Here is a 14,380-nt window from a genome sequence, read left to right on the forward strand (position 1 = left end):
AGAAAGAAGGAATAAAACTTAACCAACCTTTCCCATTGCTTTCCTGTTTCACCAGCTGAAACTTGATATAGGCATGTGAGCACCCGAGCCTGAAAGCAACAATTACAAAACATTTCAGAAGATACAGAAATTAATTTCTTCTCCATACAAAGATAAATTAGATTTATAGAAACTAAAAGCGTTTTCTTCTTAAAATAAGCAATAGCTCCATCCCTGACATCTCTCTGAGCTAAGGGCTGTTCTATTAAATTCATGGCCAGAACTCAGATCTGAGTTTACTGCAGGAAAGAGAGGGCCCAAAACAACAGGAGGAAGGGAGGAGATATACCATGTCATTCTAAAACACACTACTGCAAAACTTCAATCAAATTGGGTTGTTTGTTATTTACATCTTTATTTCAGATACAGCAGCAGCATCAAGAAACACAACTGTTACTGCATGAAAATACATCACAAAAGTCTTGTTTACATTTTTGGTGTGGCTTTGATGTCTGCAGAGGAACCCTCTTCTCCCCAGCCTCTCTCCCGACTGTCTTCCGATTGCTCTGACGGAGAGTGGATGCTGCTTTGACACCACTTTTCACTGTCTGGTGCAGATTTTCTGGAAAGACAGATAAATGACAGTAGCTGAGCTGACATCCTCTGTTCCCTTTTCCCACAGGAGAGCAAAGCTGGCTGCTCCTGGCAAGAGAGAGCAACAGCCACCACCTTGTGGCAGAACTTTCCTCTCCCCTCCATGAGTACAAAGTGCTTTGTTCCTCTTCTGCAAGGATTGAGAGAGTTTAAGTGAAATAAATCAGCCTCTGTGGACTCAGGCTCTGATCCCAGCGGCTACAGGAAACCACCGTGTTATGGTGATAGCAAGAGATTTAAGATTTCTGAATCTTGATACCTCTGGATAACATTTAAGAGTTTCCATTACTAAGTTTGATGCATAAACTGAGCTACAGAGTTGGCCAAGGGAGGACAAGCAGCAGGATGATAACAGACTTACAGGATGAATTCAGACGTCCCACTATCAGGAAATTAAATACTTAGAAGAAAAGAAATATATTACAACTCTAAAATGCCATTTATTCTGTGAGAATTCAAAATCTCCCGGGAGCTTTATGGTAAGAGTGCCATTGAAATGCAACCAATTTTGGTGTGGAAATTAGGGAATGAAGATGCCTGCATAGTAGTTGTAGCATGGGAGGAAGCAATTTGGCCATGAAGACTAGGGAGGAGAAAGAAGCATTCATTCCTTTTTTCTGGACAAATAGATCTTGAAAATGTTATAAATCTAAACAAATAGATGAACTTTAAAATATAGATAAGCCTTCACATACAACAAAAAATTAAAGTATTGCTGGAGTTTACCCTAGTAAGACTGGATTTGTGAAGACTAAAAATGATCTTAAAAAATCCTTCATATCCTGGTCCATCCTATGACAGGTTTAACGGACTCCTGCACGCCAAGAACCAAGGCACAGTTTCCTTCAATGCTGCTCAGTTGCAAGATTTTCTTGTGAGAAAACAAAGTATCTGAGAGTGCTCAGCTTGTTTGCTGCTAAGTGACACACACACAGTGCTCAGCCGACACAGGGTAGATCACAGTTACAGTTTAATAGTGTAGAATAACCTTGGCTTGACAGTTTTAGGACAGGAAACAAAGGAAAACAACATTTTTTAAATTGAAACAGCAAGGAAAAATTTATGGAGACAGAATGCAATTTCCTTTGTTGGAATGTGACCAGAGCACCAGCATTAAAGAATCAAGAAACTTTTTAAGGCATATGAGGGTACAGAAGTGCACTGCTCTGAGTTAAGAGTGACTGGGGCACACGTCAATATTACAGACAGATGAACTCAATGCTCTACTGCGTCGCTGCCAATTCCAGTGGTTTTCATCCTTGTAAATGGTTTTGCTCCCCAGTACCTGGCCAAGAGTAAAATCCAGCTCACCTGGATTGTGAAGAGTCGCCCTGAGAAGACTCCCCTGCTCCCAGCAATGGGCTAGGGGTCTCCAGCCTCCTGGCTTTCTGCATGATGTTCCCAGGGGAAGGTCTCTCCCCACTCAGCCGGTCCTGCAAGAAGTTTTCTCTGCTAAGGTTCACATCAGAGTATGGGCAGCCAACTAAGCTGTGATGGAGAAACAAAAAAGAGAGAGAACAATGAAAGCTTTACAGTCATACAGTCTTCCCTACCTCAGGAAGAGAAATCCATCACAAACCCAGAAAAAATGAGGCCACAAACTCTCAGGAGGTGCTGTTACCCAGCTCTAGGTGTGAGAAAGCAGGGGACTATATGGCAGAATTAAAACCCAAAGTCACGTTGTTTAAGAGCCACCATAGAGGACAAGAGTTCATCCTCTGTAACTTGCTTATCAGAACAACATTTCATGAATCAACAGAGTTCTACAACTTTCAGTCTGAAAAATTCAAAGCCCTTTGCTACATTATAAACTACCAAGTCTTCTGACCTCCCACCTGAGATTGTTTTCTTGCTCTTAATTTACTTGAGAAAAAGTTTCCTCTTCCAAGAGCACACAAGAAATCAAAAGGCAGAGCACAAAACACGAGCAACCTCTCCTCACTTTTACTTTAACATCCCTCCCATGCCCTCTCCTCTTTAACTGTCTCCTTGCATGTTGTTCTTGGGTATATTATTTCACAAATAGAACTCCTTCGGTACTGCTGGAATGTAGAAACTGGAGTGAATGAATCTGTTTGCATTGCAGCTATCATGATTATAGTGGTATAAACAAAATTTATGATCAAACAGCCTGCTTAGACACAAGAGGGAGCTGTGATTGCAGTTATAGCATTCTCCAGAATAACTACCCTGAGATCATTTCAGTGCAGTGCAGTTGCTTGGTGCCCCATCATTATTATTATTGTTGTTGTTGTAGCTGTTGTTATTGTCATTAACATACGTGTAATGTGTTCCGTATCGGGGGCCCCGGACGTGCCCGATCCCCTGGCAGCCCGGAGTAGGACACGCCTGTCCCACTGCTCCCTCTGGGTCTTCAGCACCTGAGAGTAGTAAAAAAAGGAAGACAAACAGATTTGCACATGAGGAGCAGACTGCACTTAGGAAATTATCCAGCATAAGAAAAGTGTGTGCCGTATTTACCTAGGGGGACTTGCAGAGCGTGTCCAGTTTTGTCACACCAGCCTACAGGATGGATGTCAGGGCTGTCTGCATCCACCCAGAAATCGTAGTGATGGTCCCAGCCATCAAAATGTATCTGAAAGAAGCAGAAGTCTCAGGGGAAGACACACTCCAGGGCATGACTCAGCTCTTATGTTAACTTCCCCGTTTGTTTCAGCTTGCTCAGCTTGGGGCTGATTCATTCAGTCTTTCAGATCAATTTCTCAGTCAGGCGCAATCACCTTTGTGCTCCTAACTCTTTGTTTTCCTGCATCTGTGTTTCACAGAATAACCAGGTTCTGGTGACATGGTCTGTCACCCCACAGCCTGTGGGGTGCTCTAACATGCAAAGTCCGAAGCCTCGCAAACATAAATGTGTGGAGGATTTTGTGGACAGCTGGCTAGCTGAGAAAGGTCACGTAGACATAATTCCATTGGTTAAGCAAGAAAGGGACAAGTATAGGAGTCAGCAGTCAGTATAAGGCAAGGGCACTGTGCCCTTGGTGCAACAACAGGATAAGGAGGAAGATCTTTGGTTAGAAATATGAAGAAACACAAAAAAGCTGTAACAGTATACCCACAAGAATGCAAAAGTAGGTGTAGCTGGCTGGTAAGTAACTAACCAATTATGAGCTCGCTTTTTGCAATACGTATTAGTCTCATTAACACCAATATAAATATGTGTGGCTATCAATAAAGTTTGGGATTTGCTGATCACTTATGTTAAGTGCCGCTTTTCTCCCGCCGACCTCAACATCAATGCTTATTTGTTTTGTTTTCTGTGGATCCCAAAACACCATAAAAGCCAACAAGTTTGGTGAGTTTTCAGTGAACAAGCTGCAATTTTCTGCTGGATGAAGAGACTGCCAGTAACTCAGATCCAGGTCAGGTTAACAGAGACTGAGGATCATTGGAGCTTCTTGCATGAACAACTGGGTTGTTCATGCAGGAAAGTTTCAATGTATGAATTGAGTATCATACCACTACTGACTGGCAAAGCCTGGCTTTTGTTTACAGCAATGAGACTTAGAATCAACCAGATAATGGGCAGTGAACTCTACTCCTGCCCATGTAATCATCCTTTGGGAAGGAGATCTGTGGCCATGGAGTCTCCATCAGTGCAGCCTCCACTTTAGCTGGCTCATACTTAGTTTCTCAGAAGCCAAAGCACAACAGATTATTTGGGCAATATATCTGCATGAAAAGACTAGGTTAAAATGCATTTATGTGACAAATTTGTACTGGAGAATGATGCTGCTTCCCACATGTACCAGGGTTTAAATTGCTTTGGGTTTTCCTTTCCTGGTAGGGAAAAAACGCAGTCAAGCAGCTTCCCCAGCAGAACGCTCTTGCTGCCATCAGTCACAGAGATCACAGGGAATATGTCAAGAGATGGGACATCACACTGTCAAGTGTTAGTTCAAAACAGTTACGTTAGAACAGTAACTAACACCAGGCCAATTCCATCAGATTTCAGCAAAGCAAAGCATCAGGAACCATTTCCAGCTGGGCAGGCCCAGAGACCACAGCAGCTGCCAGGCTGTTTGCTGCTCCTTGTTCCCAAGTGTTGTTTTCCCTGCGCTGTCCATCCCAGGGTTCTCAGCACAGGCTCTGCACTTGGGAGCAAGGTCATACCTTAATGCGATGGTTGTCTTTGTCAATGATTGTTGCCACTCTTATCAAGATGGGATTTCGTCTGTCCACAGCCTCTAACTTTGTATTAACCTGGAATCCGTGAGGAGGACGCTGGAAGAGAGGATTGTAAGCAGAATGCTAAAAAGCCTTGGAGTTCAGAGCTGGCACCTGCTCTGAAGGAAATGTGCTCCAGTTTCCATCCGCCCCTAGCTGCCTTTGGAGCTTTGGGTTATCTCACATGGCAGACTGTTCAGAGGCTAAAATCAGAGTTTCCAAAAGGTTAAAATCAGAGTTCCCAAGAGGACTTAGCTGAGTGTTTGTCAGTAGCCCCAAATGGCAGGAGAGGCAGCCTGAGGTGGCTCAGCACAGAGGAGCTGTCCCAGCCAGAACAAGAGACCCTTCCCTCACAGACAAAAGGCCAGGGACCACCACAAGTGGCTCCACTGACACAGCCTCCCCAGCCTGACAGCACACCTCCCACACAGCAGGGACACTGTCTTCTCTAGAAGAGGCAACTGAGAGGGGAGAGATCTCAACAGTCCATATGAATATCTCCAGGGCAAGTGTCAGAGGATGGTGCCATACTCTCCACCACGGCCCAGTGACAGGAAAAGGAGCAATGGGCCTGAAATAAAACACTAAAATCTCAACATAAGGAAGAACTTTCCATAGAGGCTAGCACAGCCTGGAACAGCTGGCCAGGGAGGGTGTGGAGTTTCCCTCTATGCTGACATTCCAAACCCACCTGGATGCAGAATTCCAAACCCAGCTGTGTCACCTGCTCCAGGTGACTGTGCCTTGGCAGGGGGCTGGAATGGATAATCTCCAGCCTCTCTCCCAACCTGACTATTCTGTGATGTCACATCAGCAAGGACAGTAGCCAGTTCTCCACTTTTCACATCTGAACCAGCCATTGGGTGAAGCCTGTCTTCACTACCCGACATCCTTCATGGCATCAGCTACAGCTCCTGGCTATCAGTTATCCTCATTACACAGATTACTCCTTATGACAACACCAGTGCTGCTCATGAACAACTGCTGGGAGCTGCTGTGCTGGGGCTCACAGCAGCTCTGGCCCTGGAGCCTCCCCTGCAGAGGTTCACTCACCCTTTTCCTCAAACCCTGAAGACTTTGGGAAAAGTCCAGAATGTCCTTTGACCTGATGTGTGCCCTTTGCAGCACCGTAGGTAACCTCTAAGCAACAGACAGCTTTTACCAATTTTTCCATTTATCTGACTGTAAATTCCTCCTCTGATCTCCTCAGCAGGAGGTTATGTATACTCCTTCAAAACATGTCCCTCTGCACTTCTGCACACAGAGGTGAGGGTTTTAGCAAGAAATGACAAATTATCTATTTAAACATGACCAGGTTAATGAAATCATTAAGATCACTCTTCCCTCCCAGTCTTCCTTACCCTTGTTATTGCCAGTGGCTGGAGGCAGGAAGAAAATGCACTCCTGAGCTAAGGGGTTTAACTCCACACCTGAAGTTCCTCCTTGGCCATTCCACTTGGACACAGACATCTATCAATGGGCTGTCAGACACTGGACACACCACAAAACAGACAATCTAAACTGCTTTTATTTTCAAGAGCATCTTATTGAACCAGCCAACCTCGTCTGTCCTCCCTGAAGAAGGAACTGAGTGCTCAAGGTCCAAATCCTGCCCAGAAGAGGAGCCAGGCTCTCTGCTTAAGCCTTGCTGAAGGGTTGCTGCCCTTTTGGCAATAACTTATGAATGTTTTGGAATTGCCAGCCCAAGAGGATGGGCTGAAAAAACAATGCTTACATTGGAGCTGTCTCATGAGTTTTTGGGCGGAGAGGGCAGAAATCCAGACCCAAGACCTGCTATTTGTGCTGATGACCTGTGTCTCCAGACTACATAAGACGGCTCTTCAAAATTGTTAAAAGCTAATTCAGTGAGAAATGCCTGTTCTGGCTCTCAACCCACATTTTTATGTACTGATTTCCTGTAATTGCTAGCTGGAATAATAATAATAATTTTTAAAAAATCAATAGCTTTGCCATTTATTTGCACTTCAATTCAACCAAGCCAGAAAAAATAACGAGGTTTGATCTTGAAAGAGTCCTACTAACTGCTGATATATCAAATGCCTTTTCTTTTTTGTCTCATTTTTGAAACACAGTTTTAGATGCTAATTTGCACTCTGGAGTTTCATGAGAGCCAGAATTGGTCTTTCTACTCTTCTCTCGAAGCCTGATACCTGAAGGAGCAGAGCAATGGCTGCAGAAATGTCTGGAAAACAGGAAAGAAGGCAGACAAGGCAGCTGCATCCCACTTGGGAAGACACTTCACTTTGGAAGAATCCAAAGAAGGGAGTTCTCAGTACTGAACAGGCTCTCTGTCCTGAGCAAAGCACTCTTATGTTCAAATGACATCTCTCACCACCCTTTAGACCCTGAAAATCTGAGGGAAGAAGCCACAATGGCAGATCTTACAGAGGACTTGGGCTGTGAGTTTTAAGTTCACATTTTCCAGGTCTATTGGGATTTCAAAAAAGCTTAGTACATCCTTGGGGGCAACCACTGTGTCCCACTGACAGGCTCCACTCCTCATCCTGCCCCTGGCTCCAAGGTGCTTCCCAGCTATGGGAAACCTCAGTACCAGGGATGTTTTGGATGTGCTGCAGACAACTCCAGTTAAAGCCCTACAGTTCTCTGAAGAGGCAAAAACTTCTTCCACCTCCCTGACACCCCTTTGCAGCCTGCACCAACCTCATGTGGACACCTGCCAAAATCTGGCAATTATCAAACCTGTCTGGCTGGATTTTTGCCTCTCTTATCTGAGGCCTCCCTTATTGCTTTTCCTCCTCAGTCCCAAAAACCTTTCCACAAAAATACACAGGAGGGCAGCAGGTATTAACCTGCAACTCCCACTTCAGAAAAAGGAACCAAGACAAGTGTCACGACAGCAAAGAAGAGTTTTTAAACATATGGCAAAGTTTAGCAAGGTAAGCCAGCAGCGTGGAAGGGAAAAAAATCAAATTAAAAGTGCAGTCATTTGGTTTGTTTCTCCTCACAGTGAGACTCCAGATAAACACACTGAACTGCAATGAAAGAAACAAAAGCTCACTATCTCAAGGTTGAGAGAAGCACCTTCACACTGGGTCTGCAGGATGGTCTTAGGGGTTTGGCAGAGATGCTCTTTCATCTGTTAATAGATTTATTTCTGTGGAGGGCACAGCTGGCTCCTCCCCAGAAGGACTACGATCGGTATCAGTAAATCCTTGATATGAACTTCTCTACCTTAATTCCAGCCTCACCAGCCAGGGAAGTACAGATTTGCACGACTGCAAGGTGAATTTTAGAAAGGTTTTTAAAACTTCATGTAGAGGGGACACCAGATAACCACACTCTTTCTCCTCTCTGTGCCCTCTATTAGGCACTTCCCACATACCTCTGGAAGCACTGTGGACTGAAGGCTCTGCCCTTAAATCTGCTAATGGAGCCACTGAAGATACTTAGTCAAAAATCCTTCCCAAGCTAGCCTTCCATTGTATTAAAAACAAAAAAAAATCTTGTATTTTGCTGTGTGTTTTTGTTTTAGCAGCATTTAGATGATCTTAAATTCAAAGTAAACCACAGTTTCACCCTCCTGGCACAGACAAGGCGAACTATGCTCAAATAAAGCCTCTAGCAAAAAAGGGTGGATTACAGCACCTGAGCAAGAGCAATCAAAGACATTCACCTACCACTTTAAAGGCTCTTGCAGGAGCTGCTTGGGAATTAGTTTCTTCCAAGTACTTCTCCCATGAGAAGGCTTTGGAATCCCTGTGTCCTGAAAAAACAGAGAATAAACATTTCTGTAAGAAAAACCCCACATTTACTGTTACAAACAGCAAAAAGGCAGCTATGTGACACTCACAATGGATGGTGCTGTAAAGTGGCCTGTTTGCTCCTACTCATCATCTTCAGCACCCAGAGCAGCTCTGCCAGTTCCCCAGTTTTACACTGAGCTTGAACCATGGCAAGTTCACTTCTGCACAGCTTCATCAATTCTTATCCTCTAACGAAAACTCCAGTTGTGAGCTAGTCAGATGATGCTGTAATGTGCAATGGCATTACTAAGTTTATTTCCTGTTTTATTAACTACTCTATGTGTGAGGACCTGTAAGACTGTAGAACCTTCTCCTCTCCTGCTGCCCGCTCAGCCAGGCTGAGTAAACCCAGCAGCCTGGAGAGAAAAGGCTCCGCGGGTATGCTGCTCTATCAACAGTGTCACGTCTCTCCCTGGCAACTACATTGAAGAAACTGCTCCACGTTTTTTCCATTTCATTAATGTTTACCCCCAGGACAGGCTCCTTTCGGCAGGAGGGTGCAGTGACTAAATGCAGAGCATAGTCTGCAAACTACTGCATTTAAGTCCTTCGGCAGAGACCAGAACTGGCTGCAGGCTTTGTGGGGGCACAGGAAATCCTGATATGAGCAGAGAACTGTAGAGCCCAGGCCTGCTGAACCTTCCAGGAGCAGGGACAAATGTGGTGCTGCTGAGAGGGAATGTTCACAACGCCTTCTACATCTACAGTGAAGACACTGAGGCCAATTCCCTCCGTGCAGAGGGATCGAGCAGTGGCTCCTGCTCCACTGAACCCAGAACACAGCAACGACAGGAATTCTTGCTCCAGGGCTGTCAGTCTGACAAATGTCAGACTTAATTTTTTTTGTGTTTGCTATTTTTAAGCTGAATGAGCACTTCCAAGGCCTGAAAACAACACTGGTTTCCCTGTACGTTCTGTCCTCTCTTATTTGCCAACATTCTCTTTATTTACCAAATTCCAGTACAGCAGAAAGAGATGTGGATTCAGTTACTCCTTCATTTCCAAAAATTCCATCGAGGAAACCATTAGAGCATGATGCTAACAATGCCAAAGCCATAGTTCAATCCCTGTACGGGCCATTCATTTAAGGGTTGGACTCAATGATCCTTGTAGGTCCTTCCAACTAAGAGTATTCTGGTATTTCCAGAAATTCCATCTAGAAAATCATGGTACAGATCCCTTTTTCTTCCAGCTCACCTTGAAGGAAATGCTGGAAATCCTTCTCACTTTCTCCCTTCTAAAATCAAATTCAATTTTAAATTACCAAACCCTGTTCCATTTTGTCCTAGCTTGCAAGATGTAGCTGGGGCTGTGTTCTACCCCCGCCTGTCAGAGCTGGGGCAGTTCTCTGCTGCTCACGGGGCAGTTTTCTTTCTCTCTGCCACAGCCAATCCTCCCTGCAGGAGATCTCTGCTGCTCATGGCCACTGAGTGTCCCTGCAGGGCTGATCCAATTCCATCATCCCATGGGGAGATGCTGCGCCCAGGGCAGGAGCCAAGCATTCCTCCCTGGATCCAATCTGAGCCTGGCAGCAGCACAGCAGCCTTTGCCCCCTGCATTCCCAGAGGAGCAGCTTTCTCCTGCCCTGCACTGCCAGAGCAAGAGCAGGCCCATCTCCAGCAGCCCTGGAGCTGCAGAGGAAAACTCCAGCCTTGTGCAGGATCCCTGCTCCAGCAGAAGCACAGCTGGCACTGCAGGAGGGCTGAGCCACCATGGAATGGCACTGCTGCCACCAGCCTGAGCCACAGCGTGCCAGGGCCTGCTCTGACTCTGGCAGCGTTGTTTTGTATTACTGCATTTTTATTTTTATTTTTTATTTTAATTTTTATTTTTTCCTAATAAAGAACTGCTATTCCTATTCCCATATCTTTGCCTGAGAGCCCTTTAATTTCAAAATTATAATAAGTCAGAGGGAGGTGGTTTACACTTTTCATTTCGAGAGAGGCTCCTGCCCTCCTTAGCAGACACCTGTCTTTTCAAACCAAGACAGATTTCTTCAATGAACTACGAAACAACATAAATTGCAGTGGCAAAAAGTAGGAACAACAATATTGTTCAGGCAGTAAAGAGTTCTGAAGCGAACCTGGAACTTGCAAATATGTAATTATGTGGAAGATATAGTTTGCAGGTTTTTTGGCTGAGGCAGAAAGTAAGTCTCACTTGCAACCTACCAGGTGGTGTTGTCAGTGGGGTTCCAGTTTCTTGGCAGTACCCGACAGGACGGATATATGGGCTGCTCGTTTCACACCTGTACCAAAGAGCGAAAGTTGGCACCAGTCAGATGGAAAGCAAAAAGAAAGGCAGGATTTCAAATGCTGTCTGATAGGCCTTTGCTGGGTGAGCAGATGCTTTCAGTGGGTGTGATCACGGTGTAGAAGACAAGCACTGCCTCGTTAGAATGTGTAACACTGGATTTTGAAGGCATTCAAGCTGTCCCAAAAGAAAGGGAAATACAAAGTAAATCTTGAAACGGTTTGGTTGGAAGGGACCTTAAAGCCCATTCTGTTCCACTCCTGCCATGGGCAAGGACACCTCCCACTGTCCCAGGTGCTCCAAGCCCTGTCCAACCCGGCCTTGGACACTTCCAGGGATCCAGGGGCTGCCACAGCTGCTCTGGGCACCCGATGCCAGGGCCTGCCCACCCTCCCAGGGAACAATTCCTTCCCAATATCCCATCCATCCCTGCCCTCTGACAGTGGGAAGCCATTCCCCCTGTCCTGTCCCTCCGTCCATCGTCCAAAGACCATCTCCAGCTCTCCTGGAGCCCCTTCAGGCACCACAAGTTTTCTTACCTCCAATACTTCCCAGACAGCTCAGGCAACCCCTAGTGGTTCTGCACTGAGCTGCCCAGCACCCAAACAGGAAGGGAACTACCGGGCAACTGGCTCTTTGTGAAAACCCCAAGTAATTATTCAGATGCCTGAAAACTGATATAAGATCCCAACTTTAGGGCCTGCATTTAAAACAAAGCCAGTCTACCTTCAGACATGTATCAGAAATAGAGTCTTTTACCAGTAGTCGTAGCTCTCATCCCAGTTATCGAAATGGATCAGCAGCCGGTTTTCCACCATGTCTGTGATGGTGGCGACACAAACCAGTGACGGGTTCTTCTTGTCCACTGCCTCCAGTTTCATTCCCAGACGAAACCCAGAAGGTGTGACAGGCTGAGGAATCAGCCACATTCTTGATCAAGCCATTGAAATCCCCATTACAAACTCCTCTGACCCCAAAACCCACAGAACAAAACGCACTACAGTGACTATTAAGAGGTTTGCAGACAGGATTTTCCATGAGTTCTGGCAATGACTATTACTAAAAAACAGCTAATGTGTCTCAAAAAACAGCAATTCCAGGTACACTGACCACCGCAGCCTCCCAGGCTGAGACACCCTGCAGTGATTTGCTGAGGATAATGGGCATTGCACATCCTGTTTTACTGGTGGAAAAGTCAGAAAAGTCTTCAAGGAGAGATGAAGTGACAGAGTGGGAAGTAGGGCACAGCTGGGCCCTGATCCTACTGGAGTCAGTGACTGTCCACATGCAGCCTCCAATCCACCAGCCCATGGGCTTCGTGCCATCCCAGTAACATAGAATGGGACGGAGGAGTTCACAGGAACTGAGGTTAACAGCCACTGAGAGAGCACCAGTGGGGAAGGATGACAAAAGCTCAAGATCCACAGCCCCATAATGAATCTCACGGCACACATGAGCATACTGCTGGAATCCAGAAATTATTTTGGAAATTATTAAATTACCTGAAAGTGTCACAAATATCTTGACTGTAGGGGCACAGTAAAACAGACGGTTGTAATATATTTAATAAATGGTTCAGTAAATCTTTTCCTCCAGCATTAAGGTGGAAGGGAAATACAAATTCTTTCTCAGGAAAGTCAGTGACTGGGGAGGGGAAGAAAAATTGTACTAATTTTCCTTCTTAAAAATAAAACACAGCAGGAAGTAGTTTGCATCTGATTGTACCATGGTTGTACCTCTGATGTAAGCATATTAAAATCACATAAATATTCTGGTCAAAACTCACTTAGCACCAGACCTATTGAAACCCCTTCTATTCCATATCACCACTTACACTGCTGAGGGTCTTAAAAAGGCTTTTTGGAGCTGCTTGAGCTTTGCAGTTCTTCAGATAGGAAGTCCAATTAAATTCTCCCTCCTTGAAACCTAGGAAGAGAGAAAAAAAGATTGTTTTACATGGCCCTGGTACACTCTGGTGGGTTTTTCAGAAATGGAAATTACCTGGAAGGAATATGAACTTTGCATGAAAACTGCCCTGCTATGATCTCCAGGGGCCATGCATTTCAGCTAAACCAGCTTTCTCTTTTTCACCATAATGTCCAATCATTAATCTCAACCTTCAAATGTTTCTAGGAAATTGAATGCAGGAAAGAACTGAATGCAGAAAATAAGTATATTCTGAAGTACAGAGAGACATTCAATCCAGAGTTTCTGCTGTAACTAACAACGTCAGTCTTTAGAAATACCATAGAGAAGATATTTTGCTCTTTTGTGAGTCACTGTGTTAGTTAAACCTCTTCCCTTTAGCCCCTCAGATCGAGTGAAAGGAGAAATCACACTAAAAATGAAATATGCAGAGCCAGGACATCTTAGTAGAATTTATGGTTTCTTGTACACTGCTCTATTTTCTGTCATACCTTTAGGAGGGAGCAGCTTATGGCTTGTTTTTTCACACCAGCCCACAGGGTGGATGTCTGAGGAATCAGCATTAGCCCAGAAGTCGTAGCACTCTGGGTAACCATCAAAGTGCAGTCGCATCCTGTACCCCTGGACCTACAGTGAGAGAAGCTCAAGGGTCACAAAGGAGAAAAATAATCACTAATAAAACACTCCCTCATATCTGCACTTACAGAGAAAGTAACTTAGGATCTCATTTATTTCTCAGAAACTCTAGTTGCATTTTAACTTATTTGCTCTCCCAGTTTCCATGCTCCTCTTTCCCCACTTCAAACAGCTGGAAATAGAACTGGTCTGTGGAACCTCCCTGAGCCCCTGCTCCATGCCACAAACACATTCCTGGGGTACAAAAGCAGCTCCAGAACTTAAATGTCTATACCAAATCAACCCAGATTTCACATAACTAAAGCTGCATAAAAGCATTCTGACTTGTTTATATTTACTAAGTCTTAGGGCCTCATGGCATTGTTCTTTTTCAGACTTGTTCACTACAGACAATTAATAGGTTTGCTATTCTTAGTTACAAGTGTAAAAAATCTGCCAGTAGGATTTCAGGCAAAGATCCTTAATTACATAACACCTTTCCTTCAGTGTCACCATTAATTAACTAACTAAAGTACTATTATTCTTATGTTTCTACTTTTTATTGAAAAAAGAAATAATTCTAGGTGTACACGAGACTTTTGGAATCAAAGACAAGAAAAGCAACTACCTCAGCAACTGTGAGAACACAGAATCGAGAGGGGTGCTCAGGATCCACCCCTTCCAATTTCATTCCAACTTTAAATCCATTTCGGCCTTGTGGGAATGACTGATACTGTGAGGGGGGAAGAAACATTTGCTTTTAATTCCTAAAGACAAAATCTATTGCAGAGTAGTCATAACATGCTTAAGGCTTCAATTTTTATATTTCAGGCTTCAAATGCTCAACTCAGAGAAGAAAATCCCACCCCAAGTGACTGTGGCTCCAACAGACAGGTGCAGGCTCAGGGATCAGTAACGGCACCATCACCTTATTTCACATTTACTCGTTATTCTAATTAATCTCTCAAAACCACTGCACT

The 14,380-nt window shown here is 44.6% G+C and overlaps 1 protein-coding gene across 10 annotated transcripts in view; it reads right to left on the reverse strand.

Annotated features, from left to right (window-relative positions):
* LOC119711024 (lethal(3)malignant brain tumor-like protein 3) overlaps window positions 1-14,380 on the reverse strand; it is a 46,207-nt gene that overhangs the window by 14,323 nt on the left and 17,504 nt on the right. For all 10 annotated transcript variants that reach the window (XM_038160688.1, XM_038160686.1, XM_038160685.1 and 7 more), the window contains 12 exons: window positions 14,029-14,133; window positions 13,277-13,412; window positions 12,694-12,785; window positions 11,619-11,770; window positions 10,778-10,854; window positions 8,481-8,566; window positions 4,768-4,878; window positions 3,115-3,229; window positions 2,915-3,014; window positions 1,945-2,121; window positions 470-601; window positions 28-89 (listed from right to left, as the gene is read on the reverse strand). In XM_038160688.1, coding sequence (XP_038016616.1) covers window positions 28-89; window positions 470-601; window positions 1,945-2,121; window positions 2,915-3,014; window positions 3,115-3,229; window positions 4,768-4,878; window positions 8,481-8,566; window positions 10,778-10,854; window positions 11,619-11,770; window positions 12,694-12,785; window positions 13,277-13,412; window positions 14,029-14,133 — 1,345 coding nt within the window. The remainder of the gene's footprint in view (window positions 1-27; window positions 90-469; window positions 602-1,944; window positions 2,122-2,914; window positions 3,015-3,114; window positions 3,230-4,767; window positions 4,879-8,480; window positions 8,567-10,777; window positions 10,855-11,618; window positions 11,771-12,693; window positions 12,786-13,276; window positions 13,413-14,028; window positions 14,134-14,380) is intronic.

This window comes from Motacilla alba, chromosome 23 (assembly GCF_015832195.1).
Source record: "Motacilla alba alba isolate MOTALB_02 chromosome 23, Motacilla_alba_V1.0_pri, whole genome shotgun sequence".
Taxonomy (NCBI): domain Eukaryota; kingdom Metazoa; phylum Chordata; class Aves; order Passeriformes; family Motacillidae; genus Motacilla; species Motacilla alba.